Here is a 21,500-nt window from a genome sequence, read left to right as displayed (position 1 = left end):
GACTCTCATTCTCATTCAGTTGTGCAACCATGGAATTAGCCTTACAATTCCCGGCATCATCTCTAATAGCGCAACCAGTTGGCAGGTTGTGAGCAAATTTGGCTGGAAGCAAGTTTGAAACCCTGATCTTTAATTCCCAGGAGGGAGGTAGCCCTTTATTATTTTAGGGCCAGGCAGAAAGCAACATGTTGTTTCCATTGTTTACTTTTAATTTTAGTCATTTCCAAATGCTGTTTTTAAGAGATGACATCTTCTACTTCTCATGAAACAAATATGAGGGGTGACAGCATTTCCCTTAGTGCTAAGAATTCCCAACCATTTAAATCAGTTAGGTCCGAGTGAACAGAGACACACTACCAGAATGCCAGAGTTGGCGGCTGTGACTGAGGGCGGGCATCCCACAAGGTGCCCAAGCAGTTGCTGACCAAGGTCATTAAGAAGCCTCTGAAGAAGTGGAGGAAATCTTGCCAGCAGAGATACTCCACTTACACGTACCAGGTGCCAGTCCACGTCCACCCTTTCACCAAGACCTTGTCGAATGCCATGAGTGTCATGAACTCCTCCATCATCAACGTTTTTAAGCGGATTGCCTCCAAGGTCTCGCACCTCATTTACTACAACAAGCACCATCTGGGCCCAGGAAATCCAGAGTGGTGTCCGCCTCATGCTGCCAGAGGGACTGACCAAGTCGGCCTTCTCTGAAAGCATGAAAGCAGTCATCAAATATACCAACTCCATTTAAATCAACCATAGTAACGATAATAAAAATGCAAAACAATCTCTAGCGGTAAATCAACAGGCAAATCAATACAAAGGGGCAGCTTGGATCCCTAAAGAAAATGAAAAGACATATACCTTCCATTGCTGGTGGGTTTCCATAGAATCCATGCAGTGCAGAAGGAGGCCATTTGGCCCATCAAGTCTGCACCGACTCTCGGAAGAGCATCTTACCTAAGCCCACTCCCTCCTGCACTATTCCAGTAACCCCATGCATTTACCACGGCTAATCCACCTAACCTACACATCTTTGGACTGAGGAAAGAAACCAGAGATCCCAGAGGCAACTCAGGCAGACACAGGGAAACTCCACACAATCACCCAAGGACATAATCAAACCTGGGTCCCTGGCGCTGTGAGGCAGCAGTGCTACTCACTGTGCCACCCTGCTGCCCTTCCTTCCGTACACAGGGATTTTCCCTACGAATGTTTGGCCTAATTTAGCACACTGTGAAAAGATGCAACAATGCTCATTGCTTTAAAATACAAAATTGAAAATAATTCTTTTTCTCCTCTCCAAACATCATTTGCGGAAAAATAGTCATTGGATCCGAAAATGGGAGAACTTCATGAATCATCTTCCAAAAGTACTTACAGACAATCTGCAAAGAGACCGCTTATCCATCAGAAGGCTCCAGCACATCAATGATTGGCCACCTAACTATTCTTCAGCTTTCTATTCTCCACTCCTGGCACACAGAGTTGGATGGCACTGGAAGATGAACTTTATCTATGCATCACTGGATATTTTAACAGTTTACCGAAAGAGGTTCCAAGAACTTGGGCCAAGTATTTCAGAACAAGTCATTCCAGTTCATACCTAGAACAAATCTGATTATTTTTACTTGATGGAGTTGTGCTCTGCACTTTGTATCTGCTAATAGATTGGGGCAGAAATACCAGTTTGTTTACAGTAATTATATAGTGAAAATCATTGCCAAATAACTGTCCTTCTCCTGACAGGTCTCAAATGTTCTTTAGCAATTAGCCTGTTGTGAAATTACCCAAAGAATTATTTTTATATTTCCTCAGGGAAGGTGAACCAGGGGTCAGTTGGGGATTGCAGTGTTGCAAATGGAATAATTCTCCACTTGTTCCTGCATTCATTCTTGCAACCAGAGTGCTGGTAGATACCTGGAGTTGGATTTCAGTCCAGGATTGGGAACTCTATGCCTGGATCATTTTTGGGTCCCAACACGTGTTGCAACAATTTTTATATGCAACGGGCCTAACTTGGCTGAAGCCATGTTCAGAATCCAAGTCGTTGTTTCACAAGCATTCTGGGAGAGAGGAAGTGGATCTGCAGGCTAATTTTCAAAGGCAGATGGCATGTAGCCACGACTGGGCTTGCGATTGCCCGGTTGAATGGAGGAGATTAGAATGCCAGCAACATGACAGACTATCTAGATACTCAGTCATCAGTTACTTAATCTGCTGTGAACAAATGATGACACCTTTGTGTGAATTTGACGGCCCTTTTCTTTTCAAGATTTTAAATCAGCAGCCACAATAAATACTGGCTTCGAGCTGTGATCCTGACAGCTTTGCACTCATTCACTCTTCCCATTTTTACCTTTGAAAATTTTGTTCTGTCCCTCTCCAGCCCATTGACAATCTCTTCAATGAATTTCACAGCAGGTTCATTGGAGGCATGTGGGCTTTGGCTCTCTTGCCACATCAAAGCTTATTGCAGAAAATAAAGCTCATACTGTAGTCCAGGAGTCTCCAAACTTTTCAGTACGCAGGCCACATTGTATATTTTACACATTTCCGCGGGCCAAAGAAAAAAAGGTTCTAAAGTTAGGGGATTACTTTTATAATAAAGTTATTTTTCCAAAAAAGGTGCCAAATAATTTCAAATTCATTGCGATTGGTGACTGTGTTACAGCAACTGGCTGCAGCAGATGTCAATCACACTGTGGGTGTTGTGCTGATCACATCGCTCTACGATTGGTCTGAATTGCTGCCGTCATTGTTCTCGTTCATTTTAGATGGATGGAGCTTACAGATTGGATAAAGCAGCTGTCACTCAGTCAATGCAGAGTGGCAATTGGATAACAGATGCCTCAATTGCTGATTCGTTTAATGAACTGTCAATCACAGGACAGCAGCTCTGACTGGACAATAGGCCAGTAAAGAGGGCAGGGATTCCCATGGGTCCATCAGACACCGCGCGGAGTGGCAACAAATGTCCAGCCTGTGGCTTCCGTTCCCGCATCTGGGTCCTGAGGCAGTGGCAGAGTCCTGGACGCGGGAATTTTTCGGCAGCGGGAATCTCATCCCACCCCACTGGCTGCGGGCCAGACGTAGCCTGCTGCAGGCCGGATATGGCCCATGGGCCGTAATTTGGAGACCCTTGCTGTAGTGTGTTGGCATGGATAGAAGAGTACTTCTATCTGGAGTACTATGTACAGCATTGGTCTGCTTATTTAAGGAGGGATGTGAATGCATTGGGAGCAGTTCAGAGAATGTTTACTGGGCTAATACCTGGAATGGGCAGATTGTCTTATGAGGAAATGTTGGACAGGCTGGGCTTGTAACTGGAGTTTAGAAGAGCAAGAATCAACTTATTGAAACATATAAGCTCCTTAAGGATCTTGTCAGGGTGGGTGGGGAGAGGATGTTTCCTCTTGTGGAAGAATCTAGAAATCAAAGTCACTGTTTAAAAATAAGAGGTCAGCCATTTAGGACAGCGATGAGGGTAAATCTTTTCTCAGAAAGACTTGAGTCTTTAGAATTGTCTTCTTCAAAAGGTAGTGGAAGCAGAGGGTGGAATTTTGCAACCCATAAGAACATAAGAACTAGCAGCAGGCCATCTGGCCCCTCGAGCTTGCTCTGCCATTCAATAAGATCATGGCTGACCTTTTTGTGGACTCAGCTCCACTTACCTGCCTGTTCACCATAGCCCTTAATTCCTTTACTGTTCAAAAATGTGTTGATCCTTGCCTTAAAAACATTCAATGAGATAGCCTCAACTGCTTCACTGGGCGGAGAATTCCACAGATTCACATCCCTTTTTGTGAAGAAGTTCCTCTTCGACTCAGTTCTAAATCTGCTCCCCCTTATTTTTGAGGCCATGTCCTCTAGTTCTAGTTTCACCTGCCAGTGGAACAATTTCCCTTGTTCTATCTTATCTATTGCCTTCATAATCTTATATGTTTCTATAAGATCTCCCCTCATTCTTCTGAATTCCAATGAGTATAACCCCAGTCTACTCAGTCACTCCTTATAAGCCAACCCTCTCTACTCTGGAATCAACCTAGTGAATCTCCTCTGCACCCCCTCCAGTGCCAGTATATCCTTTCTCAAGTAAGGAGACCAAAACTGTATGCAGTACTCGAGATGTGGCCTCATCAGCACCTTATACAGCTGCACCATAACCTCACTGTTTTTAAACTCCACGTCTCTAGCAATGAAGGACAAAATTCCATTTGCCTTCTTAATTACCTGCTGCACCAGCGAATCAACCTTTTGTGATTCATGCACAAGGCCACCCAGGTCCCTCTGCACAGCAACATGCTGTCATTTTTTACCATTTAAAAAATAGTCCATTTTGCTGTTATTCCTATCAAAATGGATGACTTCACATTTACCAACATTATACTCCATCTGACAGACCCTTGCCCACTCACTTAGGCTATCTATATCCTTTTGCAGACTTTCAGCATCCTCTGCACACTTTGCTCTGTCACTCATGTTAGTGTCTGCGAATTTTGACACATTATACTTGGTCCCCAGCTATCATAAACAATTGCAGTCTTAACATCAATCCCTGATGCACACCACTGGTCACTGATTGCCAACCAGAAAAACACCCATTTAACCCCATTTTTTTCTTTCTGTTCGCTAACTAATCCCCTATCGATACTCGTACATTACTCGTAACACCGTGCACTCTATCTTATGGAGCAGTCTTTGGTGCAGCACCTTGTCAAATCTTTCTGGAAATCCAGATACACCACAGGTTCCCATCAGTCCACTGCACATGTAATGTTCTCAAAGAATTCCACCAAATCAGTCAAACCTGACCTGCCCTTCATGAACCCATACTGTGTCTTACCAGTGGGAAAATTTATATCCAGGTATCTCAATATTTCTTTCTTGATGATAGGTTCAAGCATTTTCCCTACTACAGAAGTTAAGCTAACCAGCCAATAGTTACCCACCCTTTGTCTATCTCCTCTCTTAAACAGTGGCGTCACAGTTGCTGTTTTCCAATCTGCAGGAACCACCCCAGAGTCCAGCGAATTTTGGTAAATTATCTCTAGCGCATTTGCTATTTCCCTCACTTTTAGCACCCTGTGATGCATCCTATCATGGCCAGGAGACTTGTCTACCTTTAGCCCCATTAGCTGCCCAAGACTTCCTCTTTCATAATAATGATAATTTTTAGGTTTTCATAGCCTTCCTTTCATCAATTTTTGGCATATTAGTTGTGTTTTCCACTATGAAGATCCAGACAAAATGCCTGTTCAATGCGTTAGCCATTTCCTCATTTCCAGTTATTACATCCCCCTTCTCATCCTCTAAAGGACCAATGTCTACTTTAACCACTCTTTTTCATTTTATATATTTGTAGAAACTTTTGCTACCTTTTTTATATTCTGAGCTAGTCAACACTCATTACCCATCCTACTTTTCTTTCTAGCCTTTTTGTGGCTTTCTGCTGACCTTTAAAGATTTCCCAATCCTCTAGTTTCCCACTAATCTTTGCTACTTTGTACGCATTTTCTTTCAATTTGATACCTCTTTTATTTTCTTAGATATCCATTATCTCTTTTTCTTCAATCCTTCCTTATCACTGTATACACTTTTGCTGAGCAATATGAAAATTGCTTTGAAAGTCCTCCACTGTTCCTCAATTGTCCCACCATAAAGTTTTTGCTCCCAGTCTACCTTGGCCAACCCCTCCCTCATCCCACTGCAGTCTCCTTGGTTTAAGCAAAGATACTGGTTTTGGATTTTACCTTCTCATGCTCTGTCTATGTTTTAAATTCAACCATACTGTGATTGCTTCTTCCGAGAGGATCCCTAACTGTAAAAACATTAATTATTCCTGTCTCATTCCACAGACCAGATCTAGGGTAACTTGTTCCCTCGTAGATGAACTCCTCTTCTACTACGCTGCTTGAGCCATAGCCCCATCATTTACACAGCAGCAATAGGACTCATGCTCAATATTCAGAAGCTCCAACTTGCATTCGCACACTTACCAATGCTTCTAGTCTCTCAGCCACACCTCACAGCTTCCATATACTTTGCGCTATGATAGGCACATCGCCCTAATGCATTGCAACATACTCACTGACATCCTTCCCCCTTCTCTTGCAGGACAGCATCATACAAAACAGGAGGACGCAAGAGGGGACATACATGATTGCACCTCTTGAGCTCTTCGGAGAAGATGGTGCTCCGCATTATAATGCTGGCTGTGATTAAGGCCGTGACATCCAGAGTGAGTGAGGACCTTAAAGTTGACACTATCTGTTTGTCTCACTTATTCTCGTGCTGCTATCTGGCTTGAAGTGCATGCTAGAGATTGTGTGATTACTGAGAGGGCAGCATGGGGAGGTGGCATGTGGAAGACAGCATGGTGGCACAGTGGTTAGCACTGCCGCCTCACAGCTCCAGGGGCCTGGGTTCGATTCCCGACTTGGGTCACTGGCTGTGTGGAGTTTGTACCCATCCCTCATCCCAACTCTTTTCTTCAATTTTACATTCAGATACACATAAACTGCCAACTGGCCACTCTGCAGCCTCACCATGGAGGGTATGAACAACAGCACAGTCGTTTCATCTGACACTTGAAGCCACCAGCTCAGAGACTGGCACTATAATTCTTTATGGTATCGAATAAAAGCAAAATATTACAGATGCTAGAAATCTACATAAAATGCTGGAAAAACTCAGTGGGTCTGGTAGAGAAACAGAATTAATGTCTTGTGTCCATATTAAAGAGAGGGAGGAATGTGATGGATTTTATACAATTTACGAGGGAGTGGAACAGTGATACAAAAAACGAAGGTCAGATACTATGGGCACAAGATAAAGGGAGTGTTAATAACAGTGTCAAAGACATGAGAAGTTTGATGATTGTGGTATAAAGGCAAGTTAGCAGAATGTGTCAATATTAGAAAAATGACTTCGTGAAAGCAAAGTTTGAGAATGACAGGTGACCCTGACTTTCTGTTTTCTTCCATTTCAGTGTACCATCCTGCTCACATGGCCACATGCTTCTCCTTGGCCGACTGCAATGTTTCAGTGAAGCCCAATGTAAACTTAAGCATTTCATCTTCTGATTAGGCACATTATAGTCTTTTGGACTCAACATGGAGTTCTACAACCTCAGACTGTGAACTTTCTCCTCCATTTTGACCTCCCTTTTTCAACAGATTTGTTGTCCTGTCTCAGGTTGGCCACGCTCATACTCCCACCAGACAGTGTCATTGCTTACATCCTTTCAGCCCACCAGCCAAGACTCCTGGAGCCCATGCTGAGATGGCAAAGTTTAAACTGAAATCTCAAGACTTGGACTTGCTCAATGTTGCCCCACAAAGCCATCTATTGTCCCTTGAAAATCAGCAATGTTCCACCAGCCACTTAGATACTGACACTATCAAGGAACAAGCAAAGGCAGCCACAAGATTGACTCTAAGGGAATACGCAAGGATGAATATTTCAGTTTAATATGTATTGTTGGATGAATAATGATACAGAATGATTTCCTTGTGGACTTTTATTTCAAATTTTGATCAGGAGCATGTTGTGAGGTTGTGTAGCAGAGAGAAGAAAGGATGTTGAATTGTGGAGCAGCAACGTTATGGCAATGAGACTATAGAACTTGATAGCTGTTCACAGAAGGACCATTGCGAGTGAAGGGATTCCTATACGCGGCTATAGTTTAGATGTAGGGGATGGCACAGTACAGTGAGCACCTCCTTGGTGAAAGATAGCCACCTCAGACACTGCCCTAGGATGTAGGTAGGAGAATTGCCTCCTCAAGATATTTGATGGGTATTCCATTCTATTAAGAGCTCTCCTCCTTGGAACACAACTTCCATTCTATATGTTTTTGCTCCAAATTCCTGTTGTTACCCAAGTAGGATCCCACTTGTGGCCTCTATTAATGTAGCAGGCATTTTGCTGACAGGCTTTCATACTGTCTGGTTGCCTTGACAACTTCACACCACTCCTTTTTGCATCAACCCACTTTTTAGAACTCTCCCCACAACACATTTCCACTGACTCTCTAGCAAGCACCATATCTGAAAGTCTCATTTCCTTCAAATAGCACTTGTGAGGGATCCCTGGAGTATTTAAGAAATGGTGATAACAGGGCCTGCAAGGCCCCAACAACAGGTCATGTGCTAAATGTCACAATCTACTCACCTCGCTAAATATTTTTAAGAAGCGGGTTGATGGGTTCTTGATAAGAGAGGGGATTAAGGGTTATGGGGAGAGGGCGGGAAAGTGGAACTGAGCCACGACAGATCAGCCATGATCTTATTGAATGGCGGGGCAGGCTCGAAGGGCTAGATGGCCTACTCCTGCTCCTATTTCTTATGTTCTTATGTTTGGGGCACACATGGCACACTCAGATAGCACTTCTAATATACATGGCATGCCACATAGGCAGTGATTCAGCTGCTATTTTACAAGCTCCAGGCTTCTGTACCATCAGCACTTTGCAGCTAAGAAGCATTTCAGTTTTAACTTTGCAATTACAGTGGTGAAAGAAGTTAGAAGTGGATCTCTTTCAAGGTTCATTGACCATGGAGGTTCCGACATCCTGCTAAGGAAAATTATGATAGGTTATCATAGAATCCCTATACTGCAGTAGGAAGCCATTTGGCCCATTAAGTCCATGCCGACTCTCTGCCCTCTTCCTTGTCCAATTCCCATTATCCCACACATTTTCCATGGTTAATCCACTTAATCTACACATTTTAGAACACTACAGGTCAACTTAGCACGGGCAATCCACCTAACCTGCACATCTTCGAACTGTGGGAGGGAACTGGAGCACCCGAAGGAGATCAATGCAGGCACAGAGAGAATGTACAAACTCCACACAGTCACCTAAGGCCGGAATCAAACCCAGGTCCCTGATGCTGTGAGGCAGCACTGCTAACCACCGTGCCACCATGCCACTGAATCACACCAAGGAGGTGGTCACTGTATTGTGCCATTTCCTACATCCAAACCTATAGTCTCCTGTGCCAAAATCCCCTTCATTCTGACAGTTTTATAGATATTGGGTTGGAAGTTGGGCTTTAATGAAAGGTTTTCTGGGATTTCCTACATGGTTCATTGCAGAGTTCACCCAATGAGAGTTACGAATGTGAAACTAGTTTATAGTGATAAGACTATGGTACTGCACTCAGCAGCAATTTATGATAAGTGTTAATTTCTTGTTGGCAGTGTTGTTATGTGGTCATTACAGATTGGTGAGATTTACAACAGCGTTGTTATCTAAATTTGTCTGTGAAATGGCAGGACGTACATGTTTCACAACCAAGTAAGCATTTACGACCACCCATTTCATTTAAGCATAGCCAATTCTCTGCTATCATTTCATGAAGAGGTCAGTGGTCTCTAATTTGGAAAGTGATTTGACATTTGTAAGGTGTTAGATTGTGCAATTTACACAGGACAAATGTAAGAATGTTTTTTGTGCAAATGGCAAGTTATAAGAGACATTTCAGCTGCAACTTTTTTCAATAGTGTGTAGTTGGTCATTAAGAGATCCTTTTCTGGTGTGCTGTACTAGTACACAAAGATCTTTAGCACTCTGTGTTTCAATTGCAGCAATTATTCAGTTCAGATTAAGTGTATTGTGGTTTGAGGGGTTTATTGTAAAGTACATTGATAAATCTATGGCGGAGGAAGGCTGAAGGCTTCATTGCACTCAAAACGGGAGTTAAGAGAAGCCACAAAAAGGAAAAGTCATGTGGTAGCAGGAATTGGGTGGAGCTTGTCAGTAATGCTTGAAAATTTTGGACTCAAAACAAACGGTACAAAGAGATTTCAATAGGTCTGACTGGATAGAAATGTATTTCATTTAAGAAAAACCCTATGCTGAGACAATCACTTACTGAACAGAGGAATAGTCAACAAAAGTGTGGCACAGTGGTTAGCACTGCTGCCTCACAGTGCCAGGGATTCGGGTTCAAATCCGGCCTCAGGTCACGTCTGTGTGGAGTTTGCATGCTCTCCTCGTGACTGTGTGGTTTTCCTCCAGATGCTCTGATTTTCTCCAATGATGTGCAAATTAGGTGGATTAGCTATGCTAAATCCCCCCTTAACAAAGAACAAAGAACAACCCAGCACGGGAAACAGGCCCTTCGGCCCAACGAGCCCGCGCCGCCACATCACCCTACACCTATTCTACCCTGCATGTCTACGAATGGAACCCTACTCAGTCAGATTCAGGGAAGAAATAGTGTCAATTTGGTAAAAACCGATCAGCCTAAGAGCACATCTTTGGGGTGTGGGAGGAAACCGGAGCTCCCGGAGGAAACCCACGCAACCACAGGGAGAATGCGCAAACTCCCACAGACACAGGCCCAAATCCATGTGTCTGCACAGCCAGCAGTGCTAGTCACTGAGCTGTTGCGGCGCCCGTCTACCGGTCCAGGATCAAGCACACACACCGACATGAAGTACTAGGCCACTCCTGGACTTCCAAGAGCAGCCCACGCACGACCCGCCGTGTGCATGCCCCTCGTTTGACACGAGGTGGACCTCCACCTGTGGAATAAAGACAAAAAATATTAATCATACAGCCTGCCCTTCCGGTGTCTCCCGAGGTTTAACCCTATTTAATAGCCCCTACCATATCCCTCCATTCTCGTTTCACTCATGTGCCTATCTAACTGCATCTTAAACGAGTCCAACGTTCCTGCCTCCACCACCCTACTTGGTAGCGCATTCCAGACCCCCACAACTCTCTTAGTGTCAGGGGGATCAGCATTTGTAAATACATGAGGTTGTAGGGATAGGGTAATGGATGAGATTGTTGTTGGTGCAGACACGATGGGCCAAACGGCCTCCTTCTGCACCGTAGGGATTCTGTTCTCTTCTGTCCTAAATACATTGCAATATTACCTAACAGATGGGTTATGGGGAGAGGGCGGGAAAGTGGAACTGAGCCACGACAGATCAGCCATGATCTTATTGAATGGCGGGGCAGGCTCGAAGGGCCAGATGGCCTACTCCTGCTCCTATTTCTTATGTTCTTATGTTCTTATAACGGACTCTTACCACCTGTTTCCTCTCTGCTGTCACTATATTTTTCTCCTTCACTCTATGAATGAAAGGAGATTCTTCGTGGTAATGAGACAGTAATTTTAAAGGATTTTATGAAAATGAACAGATTTCCTTAATAGTTTATCAGTGCACCATTGTGTGAAAATTTATACCATGAAATATGATGAAGTTTACAATGAAATATCCAGTTCCACAGAGCAAACTGGAGGAATTGATATCAGTTGAAAAAAAAATTAATTATCATAGAAGCAGGAAGTTTTGATGTCAAGTACAATTTATGACACAATGTTTGTTAAAAAAATTGTAACGTTACTGTAAACTCTCTCGTAATCTGCCTCATAACATTAGTCTAAATAAACAGCCGACATGAACGGCTTTGTCCTGAGAGGCTGATGAGTTTCAGCTGTTGTCAGAATCTAGCAATTCTTATTTGCAGAGCCCTTAATGTTTTAAGCTTGGCTGGTCCGATGGTAGTGGGTTATCGTTGATATTTTCCTTAATGTTTTAAGCTTCAACTGAGCAGTTTGCAGTGCAACACTTTACAATATCTTTCACCTCTGCAAGATGTGATCAATGCTGCAAATCATTGACGCTTGTCTTATCTATAAGATTGAGAGAGAACATTTAACAGTCTGAATCCGGATGTTGTTTCAATATCACCAGGAAGCCTGATTTACTGATCTGTCTACAGGATTGAAAAGAAATGAACAGTTGGCTATTTGGAGTCTGTCTGATTTGGGATGGCTCTGGTGTATTTACAACACAAGGTAATCTTATCTGGATAATTGCTATTTCATATAATTTACAGTGCAGAAGGAAGCCATTTGGCCCATCGAGCCTGCTCCGACAACAATCCCACCCAGGTCCTATCCCCGTAACCTCACATTTTTACCATCCTGGTCCCCCTGACATAAGAGGCAATGTATCATGGCCAATCAACCTACCCTGCACATCTTTGGAGTGTGGGAGGAAACCAGAGCACCCGGGGGAATCCCATGCACACACAAGGAGAACATGCAAACTCCACACAGACAGTGATCTGAGGCCAGAATCAAACCTGGGTCCCTGGTGCCTTGAGGCAGCAGTGCTGATCACTGTGTCACATACTGTTAGATTTTTTTCCCTCTGATGAAAGGGGAATGGATATCAGGTAATTTCTCCAAAATGAATACAGCAACGTGGCCAACATTCGTGATTTTTTAAAAATAGTTTAATTCCCTCAGATAGTATTATAAACTGTATAGTTCAAAGCTTAAAGAGAAAGATAGAAAAACACCATGCCTATCTTCCAACTTGATTAGTCAATGCATGAAAACAAGATTTTAGAATCAATAAATTGTTAATGCAAGCCCAAATATTGGCACACTGGCATAATGGAAGGAAAAACTCTCTTGTGTTCCTGCTGATAGGCAGTGATGCATAAAACCTGCTTTCATTCTCCTGACAACTGGAGCTCTGAAAACCAAAATATCTAGTCATTAAAGTCAACATCTGTGCTCATGGTAACATAGGCTGATGGAATGGGCGGAGATGTAGTCGCTGAAACGTAAAGTAGAAAGTGTGAGGTGTTGCATTTTGGTAGGGTGAGGTTGGGTGATCTATAAATGATAGAAATGGATGCAAGAGCAAAGGGATTTTAGGATTATACATGCACAAATTGTTGAAGGTGAACAGGGCAGGTTGGGGAAAGGTAACTAATAAAGCATTCAGGCACCTGGGCTTTATAAATAGAGGCATCGGGGGCGATTTTACCATTTTCATTCGAAGTGCTGGGCAGATTTGAAACTAGGAGTATTTCAGATCTGACTTTTAGGCCCATCTTTAGTCCCTTCATACGCACTCTGCCTGCAAAATTTTTAGCACATCACATTTGCGCTGCAGAAATCAGTGGGTGAGGCTTAACGAGCCTGAAAGCCTGCAGAGGGAAGTAGTGCACATGTGCAGGCCTCTGATGCTGCATATGTGCATTAGCAGTAGCAGGTGTCTGACAGAAAAGAGTGAGCTGTCAGGCCCCCACTGCTGTAGGCTGCCTGAAGCAGCTCCCCCCCATCCCCGCAATTGCAGGGGCCCGTGGCCCAAGATACAGTCCCCACTAACCCCCCCCGCTACCCAGATCAATCGTGGACCGTGGACTCTCCAGCCCTCCACCATTCGCAGAAGCATTGATCACAGACTGCAAAGTGGCAGCAGGCACTCCTCCCATTCGCCTGATCCCCCATTAACCTCCCCCCCAGCATTGGTGGGCATTGCCCAGGAGCCTGGCTGACATTGCCCAGGTGTCAAGGTGGCACTGCCAGTCTGCTGCTGCCCAAGGGACACCCCTCCTTGTCCCTAGCTTCCTTGAAGTGCCTCAATGGCCTCCAGTTCCACCGGCAAGGCCAATTCAGCAGCTCCCTGTTCATGGGGTGCATGACTATTCCTTGCCAGCGCGAATCTTTGAGAGATCATAGAAAGCCCATTTCTAGTGAGAGGCTGACCACGCAGGATAAACCAGTGCTGATCGCGCTCAGCACTTTATGGCCCATTTTACCACCACATTGCACCCAAAAACAGGCGCTGATCGCGATGGTAAAATCACCCCCATCGAATACAAAATCAAGACGTCCTGAAGAAACATTATGAGACAATGGTTCAGCCTGAGTTGGAGTATTGTGTCCTATTCTAGACACTGGACTTCATGAAGGATGTGAAGGCATCAAAAACAATGAGCAAGAATGGTTTCAGGGATGACGGCTTCAATAAACTGTATAGTTCTCCTCAGAAAAAGGAAGATTGAGAGGAGATTTGATTGGCCTATTCAAAATCATGAAAGGTCTGGAAAGAGTAGACAGGGAGAAATTATTTCCATTGAGGGAAGAGCTGGGAATCAGAGAATAATGTTTTAAGATGATTGACAAAAGAACTAAAGGTGGCTTTCAGAAAATACAGCAAGTGGTTAGGATCTGATTTGTATACCTGAGACTGTGGTAAAGGAATCAATCATGACATTCCAAAGGGAATTGGACAATTATCTGAAGAGAAGATATTTGCAGGGGTACAAGGAAAAGGTGGGGAGATCTGTTCTTGCATAAAACCCGCACAGGCATAATGGGCCAAATGACCTCTTTTCTGTGCTGTAACCATTCTATGATTCTATGACCTGGATGCACAAATAAAACCAGGGAATCCTGGAGGTACTAAACAGGTTCAATTTGGGAAAAAGGGTTAAAGGAAGAACTTGACCCCTACAAAAAAATTCTAGCCAGACATTAATTTATTTTTCTCTTTGCTGCCTTTTTTTTGTTATTCCAGATTTCAAACAAACATTCACGTGAACTAGATGCACCGTTGGAGGGAATGGATAATGCAAGTGTGAAATACTGAAGCTATTGGAAATCTGAAGTGAAGCCAGAAAGTGTTGTCAATACTTAGCAGGTGAAGCAGCATTTGTGAAAAGAGAAACAGAGTTAATGGGTGAAATTTTACAGCTCCGTTGTTGTGGGGCTGGGGCCGAAAATGCAGTGAGCCGTTCAAAAATCCATCGACTTTGGCGGGACCAGAAAATTCCCGCCGGTGGGAGGGGCTGTAAAATTTCCCCACCATTTCCAATTGGTGACTTTTCATCAGATCCTGTAGGGGGAACCATGTTGTGCGATAGGCTAAGCATTGTCCTTCCTTTTCAAGATCTGGGTTTGAATCCAATCCAAGGATGGACCTTTTCTATCCACTGTGAAATAAGATGATTGTAAGCATAGCTGGATGAAAATAGGTCAAGCAAAAAAAAATTATGTTTCAGAAATCCTGGGTTGATAGAGATGGTCATTCAATATTCCCAATCTTCATTGTTATCCATTGACTCCTACCAGAATGTGTCTTTCCACTTGGAGGGAAGAACAAAATTATAGGCCAAATTTATAATAAACATCAATAAAAATGGCAAATTCAAGAGGCACTTATTTACCTGGGGAGTGGTGAGAAAGTTTACCAGAAGAACTATAAAACTTCCCTATATCCTTTGCAGAGTTTTTGTATCCTCTCAATAATATGATGACCAGAATTGCAAGCAGTCATCCAAGTGTGGTCTAACCAAGGATCAATAGAAATTTAATATATCTCTGCATTTCAATTCTATCCCTCCAGGAATACATCCTAGTGCTTGGCTTATTTTCCTTTAAAATAACCTTATTAATCTGCATCACTACTTACAGCGTATTTGTAGTCCAAAATCTCTTTTACTCTTCTACATTATTTAGTCTTATTTCTAATTTTATTCATTTGTGGGACATGGGCATTGCTGGCTATCCCTAGTTGCCCAAGGGCAGTTGAGAATCACCCACATTGCTGTGGCTCTGGAGACACATGTAGGGCAGATCGGGTAAGGATGGCAGAATTCCTTCCCTAAAGGATATTAGTGAACCAGATGGGTCTTTCTGACAATTGACAATGGTTTCATGAACATCATTAATACGTAACTACCTCATTTTTTTCTTCCAAACTGTAATAGATACCAGTTCTGAAATTCATTCACCAATGATATGCCCATTCTACCAGCTTATTAATGTCTTCCTGCAATTTGTTACAATCCTCCATAGTATTGACAACCCTCTCCAGTTTGTCAACTGCAAGTTCAGAAATTGTGATTTTGATTTCCAAGTTTAATTTGTTAATGTAAATGATTAAAATCCATGGTCCCAATACTGGTCCTTGCATGGTGCCACTTTCCAGCTTTTCCAACTGAATAACAACCCTTAAGTCATACTCCTGGTGTTCTGTCTGGCAGCCAGTTATCCATTAATTCTGAGGTTTCCACAATAAATCCTCTGACATGTCAACACCACAGTTTTGATAACTGAAGCCAGGTTATTGTGCAGTGACTTATTCTTACATTAAATTTAATTTCTTAGTCCCTTTTCCATCATGACACCTTTTTTTTCCAATTAACTTTTTAAAAGTCTTTTTTCAAAGAAAACACTTAAAACCTATGGGTGGGTTTCTCCAGCCTCCCAGCTGCATGTTTCCTGCTGGCAGGAGGTAGCACGTTGTTTGATAGTGACAGAATTCTCTGGTCCTGCCACTGTCAATAGAAATTCTCATTGGTGTCACCCCATGATGGTGGGAAATCCACGGGCGGGTGTGCACTACTGGTGGGACCGAAGAATCCCATCAGTGTGAACGGCCAGAGAATTCCGGCCAATATCTTTTCCCTATGTTTTCCATCTGTGCACATGTGGCAAAATATATTTATTTCCTCAAGCACAATGATAGGCAAGCCCTCCTTACATGTCAGCTGTGGCTCAGTGGTACCAATCTTGCTTTGGAGTCAGAAGGCTGTGGATTCTAATCCCGCTCTAGGGAGTTGACACAAAATCTAAGTTGGTCCTGCAGTATTGAGATGGTTTAATAGAGGTTTTGATGGCCACCCACATGCAAGTAACAATGTCAATGAGCCAAGGCGTTCACCTTGGTGTGCAGGCCAATGCTTATCCTTCAGTCAACATTATTAATAAAACAGATTGTCTTGTAATGATGAGATTGATGTTTGTGGGACATAGCTGTACACAATGTACTTGCCATGTTTCCTACACTGCAGCAATCATTACACATCAGAAAGTACTTTAAAGCACGCAAGTCACCCCAAAGGTCATGAAAGTTCTGAAATAAAATACAAGACTTCTGTTTCCACATTTGCTTTCACGTGAGACAATTCAAAGAATGGAAGTTATGCAAGTGCAACCTTGATTGACACATCCCTTCCCATATGGAAGTAATTGGCTTCCGCTTGATGCTTTCTGCAGCTATCCTGACATCTTTCCACCTGGACGTTTATGCGGGATAGAGAATGAATTGGTAGTATTGCATGTCAGTGCATAAAATATAATCCACCACAATCACCCTAGAAATCTTGTAGCTATTTCTGAACTTACCACCTCAGAGGAGGAAAGGGAGGCTAAGTATATGAACCAATCAGTGTCAACAGATGTCTGTGGTGAGAAAATCCACATCCTGAGGCGATAATGGGTTGAACACTTAAGTATCCTTACAATGAAAATTTTACATACCAAGTGATTGGACCTTCATGATTGAACAATAGAATATTAGCTTTCACCTAGGTTCCTCAGCTAAAGGAGAAATGCACTGGAAAGGGTTAAAAATATTGCAGATTGTGCTCTGTTGCTTCTAAAAGCAAATGAAAAACATAGCTGTCTGCTGCAGATCATCCAGCATCCATTATGTGCTACTGTGTGACGAGTCATCAGCAGTCACAAGGGACATATGCAAGTTCAAGAAATCATCCTACAGCATTACCTAAACTATAGATTAAAACAATTTGAATAAACATTACCGCTGTGAACATATAGCTTCAGATTCCATTATCTTAAATGCTATCTGTTCATTAGTTATAGGTTTCAGCAGCACAGAGGTTGAGAGTACCGTAGCCCAGTCAATGATTTCTACAGCACAACACTCCAGAGCTTTCAGTTCACTTAAACAAAAAAAAATCAGACCAGTAAATGAATAACTTTATGCCTTTGCTCTTGTAGGAACGATAATAATAATTATAATAAAGTGGGGGCTGTAGTGACTGGGAGTTATTAATTTTTCAGTTCCATTGAACTGTAGTTCTCTGGAATGTGCAGAAACTACTCTGCAGAGAGCAGAGAGAAAGACTGTAATCAAAACATGAACAAACTGTACCTCTCCGCTTGACGCCAAAGCTCTTCACGTTTCTGTCTCCGCAGTTCACGTCGGTGTTCTAGGTCATCCATCCTGCCTTTCCCTTCCTTTTTTATCTTGGAAAGCACAAAGTTTAGGTTTTTATTTTGAATAAAAAGCTCACTGAGTGTTCGGCTGAGCCTTAGCTGACGATTATTCTTCCTGTAATGTTAGAAAGCAAAAACCCCTCCAAACAGGAAGCCAGTCACAGAGAGGTCCAGCTGTGCCAAAGAAGGGGGCCTTCTAGCAGGGGGGCATATTGGCATTCTGGTTCACTCAATCCTTACATCCCACCCCAGAGCTAAAACAAATTCTCAAATATTTGAGATGGGTGCATTATATAAACATTCATAGTTAAAGTGTCAACAAGCTCTTAACCCTTGTGAGGCTATTGGTAACTTCTCTTTACAGTCATGGATCTCCCATCCTATTTCTCGCTGTAAATCAGGTTATATGCTGCTTATAATGACAGATTTGCTTTTAACATCTAACGAGCAAGGGTGGCACAGTGGCTAACATTTCTGCCTCACAGCGCCAGGGACCCGGTTTGGATTCGCAGCTTGGGTCACTGTCTGTGCGGAGTTTGCACGTTCTCCCCATGTCTGCATGGGTTTCCTCCGGGTGCTCTGATTTCTTCCCACAGTCTGAAAGATATGCTTGTTAGGTGCATTGACCAAGCTGAATTCTCCCTCAGTGTACCTGAACAGGCGCCGGAACGTGGCAACTCGGGGATTTTCACGGTAACTTAATTGCAGTGACACTAATAAATGAAAAGAAGTATTCTTCTGTTAGCAAAGGGAAAATGTGCTTTAGGTGCCCTATTCCTTTAGGGGTTTAACAGCAAACTTCCAGAAATCCTGAGATTCATTAAAAGTAAATTGCAAATGCGAGAGCAGGATTGTTAATTGGCAGGTGATTGACTGGCACCCAGCCAGAAGCCCCCCAATCAGTATTCACGGTCTTCCTTTCTCTTTTATTTCATTCTTTCAGAAATGTGATGGTCACGTACTGAATGTGAAATTGTATTTACATACTAACAAATCTGTTTGTTTATATATTCACTCAACCTTAGATGTTCTTCAAGGTGAGTCAGAGATATGCTGGTGTGAACAAAATGCTGTTTGGAAGAAGAAGTGGCTGAGGGGAACACATCCCCAGTCACAGAATCTGGAAATAACTTGCCAAGAGGCCCTCCTATAAATTATAAATTAAACAAAAACAAAACTGTACTTTGTAATTTCAGCACAATAACTGCTTTTTTGGTATTAAAATAGCGTCTGTGCCACACACGTGCACCCTTCTGGCATGGTTTGTGCCAAACATTACCTTGGTGAGAGCGTTAGTACAGGCATGTGTCAGAACAATGCAGAGCAGGCAGATCATGATGTTGCACTAACCTGACTCAAGCTGTCATTTTTGACCTTGATGCTCCATTTACTGCCCTGTCTTCAATGTGCATTGTTGAATATATGTTCATCAGTTGGGAAAAACCCCTGATCAGTGCTATTTAAAGGAATCATCCAGACTCACAAGTTAGCTAGAATCATAGAATCCCTGCAGCGCAAAAGGAGGTCATTCGGCCCATCTAATCTGCACCGAACACAATCCCACCCAGGCCCCATCCCCATAACCCCATGCATTTACCCTAGCTAGTCTCCCGAACACTAAGGGGCAATTTAGCATGGCCAATCTACCTAACTTGAACATCTTTGGACAGTGGGAGGAAACTCACGCATACAGGGGAGAACATACAAACTCCACACAGGCAGTGACCCAAGCCAGGAATCAAACCCAGTTCCCTGGCGCTGTAAAGCAGCAATGCTAACCACTGCGCCACCATGCTGCTGAATATTTTCCATTGAATCAGTTTGTGAGCTTACTAGCACCATTTAACTTGGAGAAGGGATGGTACTTCAAGTGGAAAAGGTTTTGTCTTGACTTAAAAGTTCTGGTCAGGCTACTTGCTCCCCAAATTGGGTGATATAGTTAAACTTGCTCTACGATGTGAAAGGCAGATGGAACAGAGACAGCAAAGATGTGTGGGTTAGATTCATTGACCATGCTAAGAAATTGTCCCTTAGTGTCCAGGGATGTGTAGGTTAGAGGGATTAGTGGGTATAATATGTAGGGCTATGGGGTAGGGCCTGGGTGGGATTGTGTTTGGTGCAGACTTGATGGGCTGAAGGGCCTCTTTCTGCACTGTAGGGTTCTATGATTCTCAAAGAAGCAGACAAACTGTTTGCAGAGTGAGGAGGGAGATGAGCTCTCAGCAGAAGGTGTTATCAAACTAGGGTCTTCCTGGAGCTTATCTCCCACTGCAGCTTAAGCCGACAGTAGCATGTGCATCATCTCTGTTGCATGAAAGAGATGCTCAGAGAGCTTTGCCACCCCTAACAACAGACTTGCAATCTCGGAGCAGGGCAAGAACAGCACTGCCAGTGACTGTGGAGGTGATTGTGTTTCTTCATTTTGCAATCCTTTCAGATTGGGCAGCTAACATTTATAACATCTCCAAGTTCAGTGTTCACTGCTTAATAGAAGATGCAGCTTATATCAAATGAGGAAAGCTCATTGTGCTCTCCGGCCATGGTTAAAGAGGTGTGTTCTCATCTTACAATCCCTACAGTGCAGAAAGAGGCCATTTGGCCCAGTGTGTCAGCACCAACCACAATCCCACCCAGGCCCTATCTCCATATCTTAGCTAGTCCCCCTGACACTAAGGGGCAATTTAGCATGGCCATTCCACCTAACCTGCACATCTGTGTCCCATGGGAGAAAATGGGAGCACCAGGAGAAAACCCATGCAGACATGGAGAGAATGTGCAGACTCCACACAGACAGTGACCCAAACCAGGAATTGAACTCGGGACCCTGGTGCTGTGAGGCTGACCCCTCCCATGGGTTTGTCTGGATGGCGACCTACCCCATCTATTAGCCACAGACATGTTAACATTGCAGAAGCTGCATCCAAATGCTGAGATGTTCCTGTAAAGATGCTCATTTTCCAGTTTAGGGAAAACGCAGTGGGTAGGATTTTAAGGCCTCGCTCGACTTAAGACCGAGCTCAATGGACATTTCCATTGTCTGCGCCTCACCCGCTCGATTCTGTGGCAGGCGGGCAGTAGAATTCCGGCAAACATGTTTATTTACAGGTTAAAGCTATACACAGACTTGCAGCCTCATGGCTGAAATCAACTCCCAAGATGCCTGAGTAGAGAAGCTCAGTCTTACCAGGGTGATCTCCACCCTGCTCCCTGATTGGTTCCCTAGATAATGTGACCCTTACTCCACAGATTAATCCTTAAAGGGACAATCACCACATCAATACATTACCACAAAGCTCACCAATAATATTAAGTAGGCGTGCAAACATACTCAGTTCACCATATTTGTCAATTCTCACCACCCTGGCAGCAGTCACAATGCTTTCATTCTGCACCAGTTTGCTTTTCCCTCAGTATTTGATCGTTGAATCAGAAGGTGGCTGCTGAGCAGTAAGGATTAGCCACATATCACATGACACATGACACCGTACCATGACCAACCACAGGCAGTTCCCCTGTGTACAATGAAAGCCATGTTGCCACATGAATCATGGCGGAACAGACTAGTGGGCTGCTGAAGAATTGCTTCCACCACGTGGAGGAGGTCCACAGTTCTCACCAGAATGGCTACCAGATTTGAAATGGCTTTCTGCTTCCTCCACAAGTTGGGCATCATGAAAGCACGGCAGATGCCACCAGGAATGGAGTAGGCAGCTC

At 43.4% G+C, this 21,500-nt stretch overlaps 1 protein-coding gene and 1 long non-coding RNA gene across 3 annotated transcripts in view; one reads left to right on the top strand and one right to left on the bottom strand.

Moving 5' to 3' along the window:
- The window catches only part of lsp1a (lymphocyte specific protein 1 a), a 346,256-nt gene extending 328,371 nt beyond the window's left edge, over positions 1 to 17,885 (bottom strand). Inside the window, exon 1 of the mRNA XM_080190298.1 lies at positions 17,722 to 17,885. Coding sequence (XP_080046424.1) covers positions 17,722 to 17,792 — 71 coding nt within the window. The 5' untranslated portion in view covers positions 17,793 to 17,885. The remainder of the gene's footprint in view (positions 1 to 17,721) is intronic.
- On the top strand, positions 6,014 to 18,883 carry LOC145343855 (uncharacterized). Of its 2 annotated transcripts, none has more exons than XR_013886813.1 (3): positions 6,014 to 6,232; positions 14,338 to 14,460; positions 18,812 to 18,883. It is a non-coding gene; the product is annotated as an uncharacterized LOC145343855 (long non-coding RNA). The 2 variants fall into 2 exon arrangements; XR_013886814.1 differs by lacking the exon at positions 6,014 to 6,232 and adding an exon at positions 11,713 to 11,813.
- Positions 18,884 to 21,500: the final 2,617 nt, after the last annotated feature.

The sequence above is a fragment of the Carcharhinus amblyrhynchos genome, chromosome 6 (genome assembly GCF_965287045.1).
Source record: "Carcharhinus amblyrhynchos chromosome 6, sCarAmb.v2.hapA, whole genome shotgun sequence".
Classification (NCBI taxonomy): domain Eukaryota; kingdom Metazoa; phylum Chordata; class Chondrichthyes; order Carcharhiniformes; family Carcharhinidae; genus Carcharhinus; species Carcharhinus amblyrhynchos.
Note: the sequence above shows the minus strand (reverse complement) of the source record. Positions and strands in the feature narration are given on the sequence as shown.